This window comes from Salvelinus alpinus, chromosome 5 (assembly GCF_045679555.1).
Source record: "Salvelinus alpinus chromosome 5, SLU_Salpinus.1, whole genome shotgun sequence".
Lineage (NCBI taxonomy): Eukaryota > Metazoa > Chordata > Actinopteri > Salmoniformes > Salmonidae > Salvelinus > Salvelinus alpinus.
Window position 1 is genome coordinate 9,172,457 of NC_092090.1, and position 17,867 is coordinate 9,190,323.

The 17,867-nt window shown below is 48.3% G+C and overlaps 1 protein-coding gene across 1 annotated transcript; it reads left to right on the forward strand.

Annotated features, from left to right (window-relative positions):
• Window positions 1-504: 504 nt before the first annotated feature.
• kiaa0895l lies at window positions 505-10,987 on the forward strand. Its single transcript, XM_071400492.1, has 7 exons — window positions 505-709; window positions 1,512-2,914; window positions 4,431-4,574; window positions 6,610-6,742; window positions 8,114-8,419; window positions 8,645-8,742; window positions 8,995-10,987. The coding sequence occupies exons 2-7, from the start codon at window positions 1,556-1,558 to the stop codon at window positions 9,154-9,156; spliced, it is 2,202 nt and encodes a 733-aa protein (XP_071256593.1). The 5' UTR covers window positions 505-709; window positions 1,512-1,555; the 3' UTR covers window positions 9,157-10,987.
• The last annotated feature ends 6,880 nt before the right edge of the window (window positions 10,988-17,867 follow it).

Below are 17,867 nucleotides of genomic sequence, written 5' to 3' on the forward strand. Positions count from 1 at the left end.
ACCACAGGTGGATTCCAATCAAGTTGTAGAAACATCTCAAGGATGATCAGTGGAAACAGGATGCACCTGAGCTCAAATTCAAGTCTCATAACAAAGGGTCTGAATACTTATGTAAATAAGGTATTTCTGTTTTTTGATAAATTTGCAAAGATTTTTTTTAAACGGTTTTTGATTTGTCATGGGGTATCATGTGTACGTAGATTGCTGAGATTTTTTTTGTTGTCATTTAATCCATTTTATAATACGGCTGTAACGTAAAACATTCTGGAAAAAGTCATGGGGTCTGAATACTTTCCGAAGGCACTGTATATCTCAATATATGGATTTCACTATAAGGACTCTAACCGTTATAATTATATGGGGCTTATGTGAACCTCGGGGAACGTAGCCTACGTGCTCCTCACTGCTCGGTTGCCTCCGAGATATGCCACGTGCGTAAGGACGCAGGATAGCTGCACGCACTGCGCATGGCACCTTCTAGTTCATCAGCTGTGCCACCGCGTCATATCTTCCAACACAGTCCGAACTTCCTCGCATGCCTCTCCGGGCGGCCCATCCACTATAGCTGCTCATATCCAATGAGCATTTTTCACCGGGCGCCACCGGAAACCTTCCCGCGGCTCATTGTGGAGAGCACAAGCAGAGCTGGGCGTCATGAATTAAAGAAAAGCCTGCATTTACAAATCTGATCACCAAACCCCGCTGCAAGGTAAAAACATTTATGAATACGATTATTGGAATTCCGGTTATTGTCTTGTTTCATTCATCCTCGATTTATTATCTGATTCTGGAGATCAGATCAGAAGAAAACTACACATGTTGATAGAAAACCGTTATTTGTCGATTCATCCTTTACTGTCACTGAATACAATATAGTGACAATTATGGCTATTGGCATGACTATACTAATAATACGGTGTCATAAAAACGGTTTGCTGTACTCTACAACAGACTATTTGTTCCATTACATTACGACAATGTCACAATAACGGAGAGATACCCTGCACATTTGTATGCAATACACTTTGGTGGTCCAAATGGATATGAAACCTCAATACAATACACAGCAGAAGTCGCGATCGCCCTGTGTAAATATAGGCTACATATGTAGTAGGCTAAACATCGATATGATTCGGATCTTTTGTTTTTGTTTGAAGTCATGACTAGTCCCATATATGGGATGACTAGAGCCCGTCCCGCCGTCCCGACCACCTAGTTTCGTATTCAGCAGCACAGAAACCCCGCCCCTGACCGAGCCCTGTCTATGTTGCAGGCAGGCCGATTCAAACCGGAGGTATACTTGCGCAATCAGACCGTTGGACATGTGTGTCCCTGTCCAGATGGCTCCGAGGCCATTCATGGATTCATGTAATCCAGTTAAAGTAGTGGCACACATGTTTTTGAACTTGTTATCACCTGTTCCTGACACAAGCACTGACTGCATTAAAAGGTCATACCAATCAATGGGTAATTTGTGACAGACCAAAAAGCTGACCATCTTGTGTTTGCAGTGTGGTGTGGTTGGACCAGCGGCAGCAGAGCTGTTGCAGCGGAGATGGTTTTGGACCCGGGTGAGGACTGTATGGATCGGACAGACGTCGACGGGGTCGGAGGGAGCAGCAGCACCACAGACCTGACGGGTCCAGAACCAAGACCGGACCCTCGCAAAACCATCACAACCGACAGCACCGGACTAGAAAACACCAGCCCAGAGCCTCCCAAAACCACCACCAACAGCACCAGACTAGAAAACACCAGCCCAGAGCCTCCCAAAACCAACACCAACAGCACCGGACTAGAAAACACCAGCCCAGAGCCTCCCAAAACCACCACCAACAGCAGACTAGAAAACACCAGCCCAGAGCCTCCCAAAACCAACACCAACAGCACCGGACTAGAAAATACCAGCCCAGAGCCTCCCAAAACCACCACCAACAGCAGACTAGAAAACACCAGCCCAGAGCCTCCCAAAACCACCACCAACAGCACCAGACTAGAAAACACCAGCCCAGAGCCTCCCAAAACCAACAGCACCAGACTAGAAAACACCAGCCCAGAGCCTCCCAAAACCACCACCAACAGCACCACCACTAGAACAGAAGAGACCAGACCTGACACTACCAAAACCACCAAAAGAACAGAGGAACCAACAGCGGACCCTCCCACCACCACCAACACTAGGCTCCACGCCAGGACAAGCAGTGTCACCAAGAGGGAGCGGGTATCCAACTCCCACAATGGACCCCAGCCTCAACCTCAGTCGTTGGTGGCAGATGTCAGCCTTACCCCCAGCCCTAGGGCCAGTGTTGGCTCCTCTACCAACTCCTCTCACTCCGTCTCGCCATACGATGGACCGGTTGTCTCTCTGAGGCGGGACGTCACCATGGCAACGGCCTCGTCTCGGAATAAGGTGGCGACCAGACCCACTCTCCGCCGGCCCCTCAGCCTGGATGTGACGCCCCTGCGCCTCCGTGGCTCCGAGCCCGCGCTGGACCGCAGGGTCCTACAGCCCCCCTGGCGCAGCGCTGGTGGTCCCTCCACTGCCCCCTCGCCCCCAGCACGCTCCCTCACCAGCCCCAGCCTGGGCCCCGGAGGCTGGATGCGCCGCAGCGAGAGCACCTGTACCGTCAACAACTCCTCAATGGGCCTCCGGGCCACCAGGGGGCGTATGCGTCCAGCTACCTCCCTTCCCCACATTGCCCGGGGGTTTGGAGGGGCCTCCCCGCTGCCCTTGCCCTCCACACCGCGAGGCCCCTGTCTCCTTGTGGCCCTAAGACCCATTAACCTAGACCAGGAGAGGCAGGCCTTCTTCCAGTCTGACTATAAATACGACCCCCAGTTTGAGTACTCGACCCCGGAGCCCAGCACTGTGCTGGAGAAATACAGAGATGGATCTGACCTCTTCCTCGCACAGGTAGGCCTCTCTGTCTGGCAAAGATATTAGATGATAGGAAGATAACCCACTCTGGGGATTTCTGCATTTTTAGTTATTATGTTTGTTTTTTGGCAAATTAACTTGAAATGTCTTCCTCCTGACATATTGTATCTTAATAAACTCTCTCTGGATGTTTCCCTCTCTCTCTCTGTCTCTGTCTCTCTCTCTCTCTCTGTCTCTCTCTCTCTCTCTCTCTCTCTCTCTCTCTCTCTCTCGCTCTCTCTCTCTCGCGCTCTCTCTCTCTCTCTCTGGGTGTTTCTCTCTCTCTTTTAATTTATTGGCATGGGAAACATATGTTTACATTGCCAAAGCAAATGCCACAGTAAACATTACACTTACAGAAGTTCCAAAAGAATAAAGACAAATGTCATATTATGTCTATAAACAGTGTTGTAACGATGTACAAATGGTTGAAGTACAAAAGGGAAAATAAATAAGCATAAATATGGGTTGTATTTATTATACAAAAGTGAAATAAACAATAACAATTAACAGTAAACATTACACTCACAGAAGTTCCAAAAGAATAAAGACATTACAAATGTCATATTATGTCTATGTACAGTGTTGTAACAATGTACAAATGGTTAAAGTACAAAAGGGGAAATAAATAAGCATAAATATGGGTTGTATTTACAATGGTGTTTGTTCTTCACTGGTTGCCCTTTTCTTGTGGCAACAGGTCACAAATCTTGCTGCTGTGATGGCACACTGTGGAATTTCACCCAGTAGATATGGGAGTTTATCAAAATTGGATTTGTTTTCGAATTCTTTGTGGATCTGTGTAATCTGAGGGAAATATGTGTCTCTAATATGGTCATACATTGGGCAGGAGGTTAGGAAGCTGTTTCCACCTCATTTTGTGGGCAGTGAGCACATAGCCTGTCTTCTCTTGAGAGCCAGGTCTGCCTTCGGCTGCCTTTCTCAATAGCAAGGCTATGTTCACTGAGTCTGTACATAGTCAAAGATTTCCTTAATTTTGCGTCAGTCACAGTGGTCAGGTATTCTGCCACTGTGTACTCTCTGTTTACGGCCAAATAACATTCTAGTTTGCTCTGTTTTTTTGTTAATTCTTTCCAATGTGTCAAGTAATTATCTTTTTGTTTTCTCATGATTTGATTGGGTCTAATTGTATTGCTGTCCTGTGGCTCTGTGGGGTCTGTTTGTGAACATAACTCTCTATCTCTCTCTCTCTGGGTGTTTCTCTCTCTCTCTCTCTCTCTCTCTCTGGGTGTTTCTCTCTCTCTCTCTCTCTCTCTCTCTCTCTCTCTCTCTCTCTCTCTCTCTCTCTCTCTGGGTGTTTCTCTCTCTCTCTCTCTTTCTCTGGGTGTTTCTCTCTCTCTCTCTCTCTCTCTCTCTGGGTGTTTCTCTCTCCTATCTCTCTCCTATCTCTCTCTCTCTCTCTCTCTCTCTCTCTCTCTCTCTCTCTCTCTCTCTCTCTCTCTCTCTCTCTCTCTCTCTCTCTCTCTCTCTCTCTCTCTCTCTCTCTCTACAGGCTGTTGGGATTATGGAGTGTATTCTGAGGAAGTTTGGTAACTATGAGAACTTTGAGGAAGTGACGGGAGGAAGTATTTTACCAAAGAGTCGAGTCTGGGCTGCTGCACGCAAGTACCTGCAGAAGGAGAACTGTGTAGGAGAGGTGAGTGAGGTTTCACATGTTACGTGTGGTGTGTTATGGGTAGTGTGTTAGAGGGTTGGTGTGTTACGGGTAGTGTGTTGGAGGGTTGGTGTGTTATGGGTAGTGTGTTGGAGGTTTCACATGTTACGTGTGGTGTGTTATGGGTAGTGTGTTGGAGGGTTGGTGTGTTACGGGTAGTGTGTTGGAGGGTTGGTGTGTTATGGGTAGTGTGTTGGAGGGTTGGTGTGTTATGGGTAGTGTGTTGGAGGGTTGGTGTGTTACGGGTAGTGTGTTAGAGGGTTGGTGTGTTACGTGTGGTGTGTTGGAGGGTTGGTGTGTTACGGGTAGTGTGTTGGAGGGTTGGTGTGTTATGGGTAGTGTGTTGGAGGGTTGGTGTGTTATGGGTAGTGTGTTGGAGGGTTGGTGTGTTACGGGTAGTGTGTTAGAGGGTTGGTGTGTTACGTGTGGTGTGTTGGAGGGTTGGTGTGTTACGGGTAGTGTGTTAGAGGGTTGGTGTGTTACGGGTAGTGTGTTAGAGGGTTGGTGTGTTATGGGTAGTGTGTTGGAGGGTTGGTGTGTTACGGGTAGTGTGTTGGAGGGTTGGTGTGTTATGGGTAGTGTGTTTGAGGGTTGGTGTGTTATGGGTAGTGTGTTGGAGGGTTGGTGTGTTATGGGTAGTGTGTTGGAGGGTTGGTGTGTTACGTGTGGTGTGTTGGAGGGTTGGTGTGTTACGGGTAGTGTGTTGGAGGGTTGGTGTGTTATGTGTAGTGTGTTGGAGGGTTGGTGTGTTACGGGTAGTGTGTTGGAGGGTTGGTGTGTTACGGGTAGTGTGTTGGAGGGTTGGTGTGTTACGGGTGGTGTGTTGGAGGGTTGGTGTGTTACGGGTAGTGTGTTGGAGGGTTGGTGTGCTATGGGTAGTGTGTTGGAGGGTTGGTGTGTTATGGGTAGTGTGTTTGAGGGTTGGTGTGTTATGGGTAGTGTGTTTGAGGGTTGGTGTGTTATGGGTAGTGTATTTGAGGGTTGGTGTGTTATGGGTAGTGTGTTATGGGTAGTGTGTTTGAGGGTTGGTGTGTTATGGGTAGTGTGTTTGAGGGCTGGTGTGTTATGGGTAGTGTGTTTGAGGGTTGGTGTGTTATGTGTAGTGCAGTGGAGGCTGCTGAGGGGAGGACAGCTCATAATAATGGTTGGATGTATTTGATACCATTCCACTGATTCCTCTCCAGTTATTACCATGAGCCCCTCCTCCCTGATTAAGATGCCACCAACCTCCTGTGCTGTAGTGTGTTTGACGGTTGGTGTGTTAACAAGATGTCTTTGTGCAATGATGATGATGAAGGTAATGATGATAACCTTGTCTAGGTGGTGGTGTGTCTAATGATTATGATGAGGAAGGTAATGATGATAACCTTGTCTAGGTGATGGTGTGTCTAATGATGATGATGAGGAAGGTAATGATGATAACCTTGTCTAGGTGGTGGTGTGTCTAATGATGATGATGAGGAAGGTAATGATGATAACCTTGTCTAGGTGGTGGTGTGTCTAATGATGATGATGAGGAAGGTAATGATGATAACCTTGTCGAGGTGGTGGTGTGTCTGATGATGATGATGATGATGAAGGTGATGATGATAACCTTGTCTAGGTGGTGGTGTGTCTGATGATGATAACCTTGTCGAGGTGGTGGTGTGTCTGATGATGATGATGATGATGAAGGTGATGATGATAACCTTGTCTAGGTGGTGGTGTGTCTGATGATGATAACCTTGTCGAGGTGGTGGTGTGTCTGATGATGATGATGATGATGAAGGTGATGATGATAACCTTGTCTAGGTTGTGGTGTGTCTGTTTGAGGAGCTGCTGTCCCAGGAGGTGATGATGATGATGATGATGAAGAGTATGGTGTTAACTTTGTCTAGGTGGTGGTGTGTCTGTGTGATGATGATGAAGAGTATGGTGTTAACTTTGTCTAGGTTGTGGTGTGTCTGTCTGAGGAGCTGCTGTCCCAGGAGGTGATGATGATGATGATGATGAAGAGTATGGTGTTAACTTTGTCTAGGTGGTGGTGTGTCTGTCTGAGGAGCTGCTGTCCCAGGCCGTGATGATGGTGGAGAGTTGTCGTCCCACTCTGACTATCAACCTGTCTGGAGCACGACAACACTGGCTGGAGGGCATGCTCAGACATGAGATAGGTACAGTACGCTGACTGACAACACTGGCTGGAGGGCATGAGATAGGTACAGTACGCTGACTGACAAAGCTGGCTGGAGGGCATGAGATAGGTACAGTGCGCTGACTGACAACACTGGCTGGAGGGCATGAGATAGGTACAGTACGCTGACTGACAACACTGGCTGGAGGGCGTGAGATAGATACAGTACGCTGACTGACAACACTGGCTGGAGGGCATGAGATAGGTACAGTACGCTGACTGACTACACTGGCTGGAGGGCATGAGATAGGTACAGTACGCTGACTGACAACACTGGCTGGAGGGCATGAGATAGGTACAGTACGCTGACTGACAACACTGGCTGGAGGGCATGAGATAGGTACAGTACGCTGACTGACAACACTGGCTGGAGGGCATGAGATAGGTACAGTACGCTGACTGACAACACTGGCTGGAGGGCATGAGATAGGTACAGTACGCTGACTGACAACACTGGCTGGAGGGCATGAGATAGGTACAGTACGCTGACTGACTACACTGGCTGGAGGGCATGAGATAGGTACAGTACGCTGACTGACTACACTGGCTGGAGGGCATGAGATAGGTACAGTACGCTGACTGACTACACTGGCTGGAGGGCATGAGATAGGTACAGTACGCTGACTGACTACACTGGCTGGAGGGCATGAGATAGGTACAGTACGCTGACTGACTACACTGGCTGGAGGGCATGAGATAGGTACAGTACGCTGACTGACTACACTGGCTGGAGGGCATGAGATAGGTACAGTACGCTGACTGACTACACTGGCTGGAGGGCATGAGATAGGTACAGTACGCTGACTGACAACACTGGCTGGAGGGCATGAGATAGGTACAGTACGCTGACTGACAACACTGGCTGGAGGGCATGAGATAGGTACAGTACGCTGACTGACTACACTGGCTGGAGGGCATGAGATAGGTACAGTACGCTGACTGACAACACTGGCTGGAGGGCATGAGATAGGTACAGTACGCTGACTGACTACACTGGCTGGAGGGCATGAGATAGGTACAGTACGCTGACTGACAACACTGGCTGGAGGGCATGAGATAGGTACAGTACGCTGACTGCACCATACAGCATGTTTTCACTGTGTGGGGATCTGTGATGGGGGATGTGTGATGGGGTTCTGGGATGTGTGATGGGGATGTGTAATGGGGTTCTGGGATGTGTGATGGGGTTCTGGGATGTGTGATGGGGATGTGTGATGGGGATGTGTGGATGTGTGATGTGGGATGTGTCCACACAGCATTATACATGAGTTGTGAGTTATAATTTGCGTGTTCTACCAGGTACACAGTGCCTCAACACATCCCCATGTTATTCCATCTCTGTCCCTCCCAGGAACCCACTACCTTCGAGGTGTGAACAACAGCCTCCAGCCCTGGTCTACTTCCGCAGGCAGGAAGCAGTATGGCCTCAAACCGGCCAATCCCACGGAAGAAGGCCTGGCCAGCCTGCACAGTGTGTTGCTACGGAAACAGCCCTACCTGTGGCGTGCCGCTCTGCTCTACTATACGGTGTATCACGCCACCAGGATGGGCTTCAGCCAGCTCTTCAGCCACATCGCTCAGTTCGTCCAGGATCCGGTGGTGCGCTGGGAGTACTGCCTCAGAGCCAAGAGGGGACAGACGGACACCTCGCAGCCTGGTGAGTGTGTGTGTGTGTGTGTGTGTGTGTGTGTGTGTGTGTGTGTGTGTGTGTGTGTGTGTGTGTGTGTGTGTGTGTGTGTGTGTGTGTGTGTGAATACACTAACCATTGTACATGTACCAGTGGTAGATCTATGCACCCCAAAAATATGACTTTTAATTTTTAATTTTTTTAAGGATTGGTGGTCTCTGTGTTGACTTGATTGTTTGTGTGGTTGTGAATCAGGCTGTTTCAGTAAAGATCAGGTGTACCTGGACGGAATCCTCAGGATTCTACGACATCGGAGGAACATCGACTTCAAGATGCTGACCTCGCTAGGCAAGGTTAGTCGTCATCCTCCCGTACAGGATCGCTTCATGTTTATTTCCCCCCACGGTGATGACATATAGTTTGGTTCTTTCATGGTGGACACATTTTCAGCACAAAAGCTGAATTGTAGTTTATACAAACCTCATAAGTAGAGCACAGACAGGGCTGTTGTAATATCAGATCGGGTTGGAAAGAGTTGGAAAGAGTCTGTAAATTTGCCACCGATGTGATGATGACGTTAACCCATCCTTCTTCTGGCCCTCCAGGTGTCGTTTGAGGACGTGGAAAGACTACGGCACATCGCTGTCCTCCGCCGGACCAGAATCCCTCACTTCATGCAGGACCAGGAGAAATACCTTCAGCATCTGGACCACATCGTCACGGTCAACGAACTGAGCGACGCTCAGCTTAGAGAACTCCTTCCCTGACCGACCGACCGACCGACCTTCAGCTGAGCGCGCTAGATCACCTGCTGGGCGTCAACAAAGGTGGCAATTCAACATGTAGAATGGTCGGGAAATCAATAGAAAATGGCGGATGATGTTCGGTGGTCTGAGGCGTTAAGAATGGTCACCTGCTGCTAATTACCTCTGGTCAGCGTGGTCTGTTTTTCCCTTGACTGACTCTCTCTGGTCTCAACTGGCCATCCCATCCTTGACTGACTGACTCTCGTCTAGACTGGCCATCCCATCCTTGACTGACTGACTTTCTGGTCTAGACTGGCCATCTCATTCTTGACTGACTCCCTCTCGTCTAGACTGGCCATCCCATCCTTGACTGACTGACTCTCTCTGGTCTAGACTGGCAATCCCATCCTTGACTGACTGACTCCCTCTCGTCTAGACTGGCCATCCCATCCTTGACTGACTCCCTCTCGTCTAGACTGGCCATCCCATCCTTGACTGACTCCCTCTCGTCTAGACTGGCCATCCCATCTCATCCTTGACTGACTGACTCTCTCGTCTAGACTGGCCATCCCATCCTTGACTGACTGACTCCCTCTCGTCTAGACTGGCCATCCCATCCTTGACTGACTGACTCCCTCTCATCTAGACTGGCCATCCCATCCTTGACTGACTCCCTCTCGTCTAGACTGGCCATCCCATCCTTGACTGACTGACTCTCTCTGGTCTAGACTGGCCATCCCATCCTTGACTGACTGACTCCCTCTCGTCTAGACTGGCCATCCCATCCTTGACTGACTCCCTCTCGTCTAGACTGGCCATCCCATCCTTGACTGACTCCCTCTCGTCTAGACTGGACATCCCATCCTTGACTGACTGACTCTCTCGTCTAGACTGGCCATCCCATCCTTGACTGACTGACTCCCTCTCGTCTAGACTGGCCATCCCATCTTTGACTGACTGACTCCCTCTCGTCTAGACTGGCCATCCCATCTTTGACTGACTGACTCGCTCTCGTCTAGACTGGCCATCCCATCTTTGACTGACTGACTCCCTCTCGTCTAGACTGGCCATCTTATCTTTGACTGACTGACTCCCTCTCGTCTAGACTGGCCATCCCATCCTTGACTGACTGACTCCCTCTCGTCTAGACTGGCCATCCCATCCTTGACTGACTGCCTCTCGTCTAGACTGGCCATCCCATCCTTGACTGACTCCCTCTCGTCTAGACTGGCCATCCCATCCTTGACTGACTGCCTCTCGTCTAGACTGGCCATCCCATCCTTGACTGACTCCCTCTCGTCTAGACTGGCCATCCCATCCTTGACTGACTGACTCTCTCTGGTCTAGACTGGCCATCCCATCCTTGACTGACTGACTCCCTCTCGTCGAGACTGGCCATCCCATCCTTGACTGACTCCCTCTCGTCTAGACTGGCCATCCCATCCTTGACTGACTCCCTCTCGTCTAGACTGGCCATCCCATCCCATCCTTGACTGACTGACTCTCTCGTCTAGACTGGCCATCCCATCTTTGACTGACTGACTCCCTCTCGTCTAGACTGGCCATCCCATCCTTGACTGACTGACTCCCTCTCGTCTAGACTGGCCATCCCATCCTTGACTGACTGCCTCTCGTCTAGACTGGCCATCCCATCCTTGACTGACTCCCTCTCGTCTACACTGGCCATCCCATCCTTGACTGACTGCCTCTCGTCTAGACTGGCCATCCCATCCTTGACTGACTGCCTCTCGTCTAGACTGGCCATCCCATCCTTGACTGACTGACTCCCTCTCGTCTAGACTGGCCATCCCATCCTTGACTGACTGCCTCTCATCTAGACTGGCCATCCCATCCTTGACTGACTCCCTCTCGTCTAGACTGGCCATCCCATCCTTGACTGACTGACTCCCTCTCGTCTAGACTGGCCATCCCATCCTTGACTGACTCCCTCTCGTCTAGACTGGCCATCCCATCCTTGACTGACTGCCTCTCGTCTAGACTGGCCATCCCATCCTTGACTGACTGCCTCTCGTCTAGACTGGCCATCCCATCCTTGACTGACTGCCTCTCGCCTAGACTGGCCATCCCATCCTTGACTGACTGCCTCTCGTCTAGACTGGACATCCCATCCTTGACTGACTGACTCCCTCTCATCTAGACTGGCCATCCCATCCTTGACTGACTCCCTCTCGTCTAGACTGGCCATCCCATCCTTGACTGACTGCCTCTCGTCTAGACTGGCCATCCCATCCTTGACTGACTGACTCCCTCTCGTCTAGACTGGCCATCCCATCCTTGACTGACTCCCTCTCGTCTAGACTGGCCATCCCATCCTTGACTGACTGCCTCTCGTCTAGACTGGCCATCCCATCCTTGACTGACTGCCTCTCGTCTAGACTGGCCGTACCATCCTTGACTGACTGCCTCTCGTCTAGACTGGCCATCCCATCCTTGACTGACTGCCTCTTGTCTAGACTGGCCATCCCATCCTTGACTGACTGACTCCCTCTGGACTAGACTGGCCATCCCATCCTTGACTGACTCCCTCTCGTCTAGACTTGCCATCCCATCCTTGACTGACTGACTCCCTCTCGTCTAGACTAACCCTAATCCTCCCAAGAGTCATTCATCACTCTGCTGTTGGAAAGCCCTGGAAATGAAGGCTAGTGTCCGACAGACAGAGTGTGTGGAACGAACAGATCAACACTCAGATCATATCTACTACGCTTGGATCATATTCACTCTGGCTGAGTCCTAAACGGCACCCTATTCTCTGTATAGAGCCCTATGGACCCAGGTCAACAGTAGTGCACTACCCTATGGACCCAGATCAACAGTAGTGCACTACCCTATGGACCCTGGTCAAAAGTAGTGCACTACCCTATGGACCCAGGTCAACAGTAGTGCACTACCCTATGGACCCAGGTCAACAGTAGTGCACTACCCTATGGACCCAGATCAAAAGTAGTGCACTACCCTATGGACCCTGGTCAAAAGTAGTGCACTACCCTATGGACCCTGGTCAAAAGTAGTGCACTACCCTATGGACCCAGGTCAAAAGTAGTGCACTACCCTATGGACCCTGGTCAAAAGTAGTGCACTACCCTATGGACCCTGGTCAAAAGTAGTGCACTACCCTATGAACCCTGGTCAAAAGTAGTGCACTACCCTATGAACCCTGGTCAAAAGTAGTGCACTATAAAGGGAACAGGCTGCCAGGTGGGATACAGCCTATATCATATATCTATACATACTACTGTATATCATGGTCATACAGTCCAACAGGTCAGTGGATTGTTGTGACGACAGCAGTCCTGCAGGGAAACAGAACGCTTCTTCTGATACCTGGATGATGTCTCCCTTGTGGTTCATATTCAACCCCCTGGATGATGTCTCCCTTGGGGTTCATATTCAACCCCCTGGATGATGTCTACCTTGAGGTTCATATTCAACCCCCTGGATGATGTCTCCCTTGGGGTTCATATTCAACCCCCTGGATGATGTCTACCTTGGGGTTCATATTCAACCCCCTGGATGATGTCTCCCTTGGGGTTCATATTCAACCCCCTGGATGATGTCTCCCTTGAGGTTCATATTCAACCCCCTGGATGATGTCTCCCTTGGGGTTCATATTCAACCCCCTGGATGATGTCTCCCTTGGGGTTCATATTCAACCCCCTGGATGATGTCTCCCTTGGGGTTCATATTCAACCCCCTGGATGATGTCTACCTTGGGGTTCATATTCAACCCCCTGGATGATGTCTACCTTGAGGTTCATATTCAACCCCCTGGATGATGTCTCCCTTGGGGTTCATATTCAACCCCCTGGATGATGTCTACCTTGGGGTTCATATTCAACCCCCTGGATGATGTCTACCTTGAGGTTCATATTCAACCCCCTGGATGATGTCTCCCTTGGGTTCATATTCAACCCCCTGGATGATGTCTACCTTGGGGTTCATATTCAACCCCCTGGATGATGTCTCCCTTGGGGTTCATATTCAACCCCCTGGATGATGTCTCCCTTGTGTTCATATTCAACCCCCTGGATGATGTCTACCTTGAGGTTCATATTCAACCCCCTGGATGATGTCTCCCTTGAGGTTCATATTCAACCCCCTGGATGATGTCTCCCTTGGGGTTCATATTCAACCCCCTGGATGATGTCTACCTTGGGGTTCATATTCAACCCCCTGGATGATGTCTCCCTTGAGGTTCATATTCAACCCCCTGGATGATGTCTCCCTTGGGGTTCATATTCAACCCCCTGGATGATGTCTCCCTTGAGGTTCATATTCAACCCCCTGGATGATGTCTCCCTTGGGGTTCATATTCAACCCCCTGGATGATGTCTCCCTTGGGGTTCATATTCAACCCCCTGGATGATGTCTACCTTGAGGTTCATATTCAACCCCCTGGATGATGTCTACCTTGGGGTTCATATTCAACCCCCTGGATGATGTCTCCCTTGGGGTTCATATTCAACCCCCTGGATGATGTCTACCTTGGGGTTCATATTCAACCCCCTGGATGATGTCTCCCTTGGGGTTCATATTCAACCCCCTGGATGATGTCTCCCTTGGGTTCATATTCAACCCCCTGGATGATGTCTACCTTGGGGTTCATATTCAACCCCCTGGATGATGTCTACCTTGGGGTTCATATTCAACCCCCTGGATGATGTCTACCTTGGGGTTCATATTCAACCCCCTGGATGATGTCTCCCTTGGGGTTCATATTCAACCCCCTGGATGATGTCTCCCTTGAGGTTCATATTCAACCCCCTGGATGATGTCTACCTTGAGGTTCATATTCAACCCCCTGGATGATGTCTCCCTTGAGGTTCATATTCAACCCCCTGGATGATGTCTCCCTTGGGGTTCATATTCAACCCCCTGGATGATATGTCCGTCTGTATGGACCATATACTGTACGTCACAGAACTACATTTCCAGTGAACGTCACATATACCCAATGCATGTCTTTGAGGCATTTTCACCTGCCCATTAGGTTACTGCTACTGCAGTTCCCATCCCTTTGCCTTTACTCATATTCAAGTTACCTCAATATTGGAACCCAGGGGCCCGCAGTGATTTTATTTCTCCCCCCCCCCCCAATTATTTTTTACATATTGTTGGACATAATATACTGTAAAGCCACCAGCAAATCAGCTGCAAGTGATTTTAATTTTGGAAATCTGTTATCAAAGTATTCCCACACATAACAGAGATATATATGTGATCGTATACAAATGTAAGGTTTGAAATTATTTTATGTTTTAGTCAAATATATCTGTTGTGGCTTCTTGTGGTCAAATTTGCAGTCTATAAATCATTTCTAATTATGTTTCCAAACCCCTGAACATCTGCTGAAGAATATAAACATGGTCCTGTGGCTGAATCTAGTGGATGTTCCCTGCTGTAACCACTAGCTAACCTGGCTACAAGGTTGAGCTCAATTCAGGAAGTACAATGAAATTCCAATTCTCTTCAATAAGTAACATTTGGAATTTGGTTTACTTTCTCTATTGACTGGAATTGAAATGGAATTGAGCCCCAACCCTGTCTGGCTGTATCATATTAATACCCACTGGGCAAAAACTGCTTGAATCAACATTTCAACCATTTTTTTTTATCTGTGATGAAATTGAATCAATGTGGGAAAACTGATTGGATTAGAATGTTATCAACGTATGGGAATTTAGTCTATTTTACACCCATCTTTTAACCTAAATCCAATGTCATCGTGACATTTTTTAGTTAATTTCACATTGGATTCATGTTAGTTGACAACTCAACCAAATGTAAATCAAAACTAGACGTTGAACTGACGTCTGTGCCCAGTGGGAACATTCTTCTCACGTACACAGCCTACATTATACCACTGCAGCCTACATTATACCACTGCAGCCTACATTATACCACCACAGCCCATGTCTGGAAGACTGTGCTTCTGCTTCTTATACCTCTGGAAACAACCACAGGGTCATGTCATGGATTTGTAAGTTATTTCATTTGTCTGTTTTTATTTTCAGGACAAAAACAATGAATGTCTATGGTATTAGTTTTGTATCTCCTTTTTGTGGAGCTGATTGTTTTAAGCCTTTAGCTTTGCTAAAAAGATCACCAAGGAGCACTCAGTTCTATTCCAGAACCCGGGTAAAGATCACCAAGGAGCACTCAGTTCTATTCCAGAACCCGGGTAAAGAACACCAAGGAGCACTCAGTTCTATTCCAGAACCCAGGTAAAGATCACCAAGGAGCACTCAGTTCTATTCCAGAACCCAGGTAAAGAACACCAAGGAGCACTCAGTTCTATTCCAGAACCCAGGTAAAGAACACCAAGGAGCACTCAGTTCTATTCCAGAACACAAGTAAAGAACACCAAGGAATTATTTTCCAGAAACCAGGTAAAGAAGACTAAAACTATTGACTGCCAATAGACTCATTCTGACTGGTCTGGATGTTCAGTGTTAAAATAAATCTTCCCTGGGATTAGTTTTTACCACTATTTTACAACACATGTATCTTATTGTGTGGTTAAATCAGACCCAGTTATGATTGTTATTTTGTTGTGTTGAGCGAGAGCTCCCTTGGTGGGCTTCAAGCTCCCTTGGTGGGCTTCAAGCTCCCTTGGTGGGCTTCAAGCTCCCTTGATATCAGCGCTACTGTATTAATGTGATGTGACTGAGCTGAAGGCCTGAGCTCCCTTGGTGGGCTTCAAGCTCCCTTGGTGGGCTTCAAGCTCCCTTGATATCAGCGCTACTGTATTAATGTGATGTGACTGAGCTGAAGGCCTGAGCTTCCCTTGCCTCCGCCTCACGTGGGATCCTTTGCCTTCTATGCCAGGTCCATGGACGTTACAGGCCGCGTTCCCCTGCTCAGACATTGCTTGCCTCAACCAATGGTTGAGTGCCACGTCATTGACTGTGCCGTCGGGCACCAGACTGCTATAACATGATGTGGTTGGCTGATCGGTTAAACACCTACCCAGGCGTTGTAAGATCAGCAACATCTGGCCAGAGGAACACACCCTTAAATAAAACGACAGGCCACTGAGATACGCTACCATGGCAACCTTAATTCATACTGTCAGGCAGCCAAAACTGACCAATCACAGCAGCTTCCTAATTTCCTGGGTTTGACAAGGCACATGCGTGATTGGCTGTAGAGGAGAAAGGGTGTGTTGTGGGCGTGCCTTAGATGGGTTTCGATTAGAACTCACCTGGGCTGCGTTCAGTAGGGCACTACGTTGTGGAATTGTGTCAGCTCTATTCATAGCATTTCTATCTGCAGTGTTCAGTGTATTACAACCTGCTGAACGCAGCCCTGCTGAAGTTAGACTTCTGTAGACTGCATTTTAATCATCACTCTTGTCATTTGTATTAAATTAATGTTGAACATTTTATGTTCTGGAAATAATCTGGGATTCACAGATTATTTATTAAAACAACACACTAAAACTGACGTCGTCTATAACTTTCTATAATTTACATTTTGGAATCTATTAGATACTGATCTGAGAAGTGTTCATACTTTGACTCAGGTAGAGTGCATTCAGAAAGTATTCAGACCCCTTGATTTCCCCCACATTTTATTACGTTAGCCTTATTCTAAAATTGATTAAAGAAAAAAAATCCTCAATCTACAGACAATAACCCATAATGACAAAACAAAAACAGTGACATTTTCGCTAATTTATAAAAAAAAAAAACAGAATTACCTTATTTACCTAAGTATTCAGACTCAAAATTGAGCTCATGATCATCCTTGAGATGTTTCTACAACTTGGAGTCCACCTGTGTTAAATTCAATTGATTGGACATGATTTGAAAAGGCACACACCTGTCTATATAAGGTCCCACAGTTGACAGTGCATGTCAGAGCAAAAACCAAGCCATGAGGTCAAAGGAATTGTCCGTAGAGCTCCGAGACAGGATTGTGTCGAGGCACACATCTGGGGAAGTGTACCAAAAAAAATGTATGCAGCATTGAAGTTCCCCAAGAACACAGTGGCCACCATCATTCTTAAATGGAAGAAGTTTGTAACCACCAAGACTCTTCCTAGAGATGGCCGCCCTGCCAAACTGAGCAATCGGGGGAGAAGGGCCTTGGTCAGGGAGGTGACCAAGAACCCGATGGTCACTCTGACAGAGCTCTAGATTTCATCTGTGGAGATGGTTGTCCTTCTGGAAGGTTCTCCCATCTCTGCAGCACTCCACCAATCAGGCCTTTATGATAGAGTGGCCAGACTTCAGTAAAAGGCACACGACAGTGCACTTGGAGTTTGCCAAAAGGTCCCTAAAGACTCTCAGACCATGAGATACAAGGTTCTCTGGTCTGATGAAACCAAGATTGAACTCTTTTGCCTGAATGCCAGGCGTCAAATTGGGGAAAAACCAGGCACCATCCCTACGGTGAAGCATGGTGGTGGCAGCATCATGCTGTGGGGATGTTTTCAGCGGCAGGGACTGGGAGACTAGTCAGGATCGAGGCAAAGATAAACAGAACAAAGTACAGAGAGATCCTTGATGAAAACCTGCAGCAGAGCGCTCAGGACCTCAGACTGGGGTAAAGGTTCACCATCCAACAGGACAACAACCCTATGTACACAGCCAAGACAACGCAAGAGTGGCTTCGGGACAAGTCTCTGAATGTCATTGAGTGGCCCTGCCAGAGCCCGGACTTGAACCCCATCGAACATCTCTGGAGAGACCTGAAAGTAGCTGTAC

Excerpts from the sequence above, each read along its gene's own strand:
- kiaa0895l (XM_071400492.1), top strand. The coding sequence starts at position 1,556 with ATGGTTTTGGACCCGGGTGAGGACTGTATGGATCGGACAGACGTCGAC. Across the intron at positions 2,915-4,430 it reads CTGACCTCTTCCTCGCACAG|GCTGTTGGGATTATGGAGTG; the intron begins GTAGGCCTCTCT and ends CTCTCTCTACAG. Across the intron at positions 6,743-8,113 it reads CATGCTCAGACATGAGATAG|GAACCCACTACCTTCGAGGT; the intron begins GTACAGTACGCT and ends TGTCCCTCCCAG.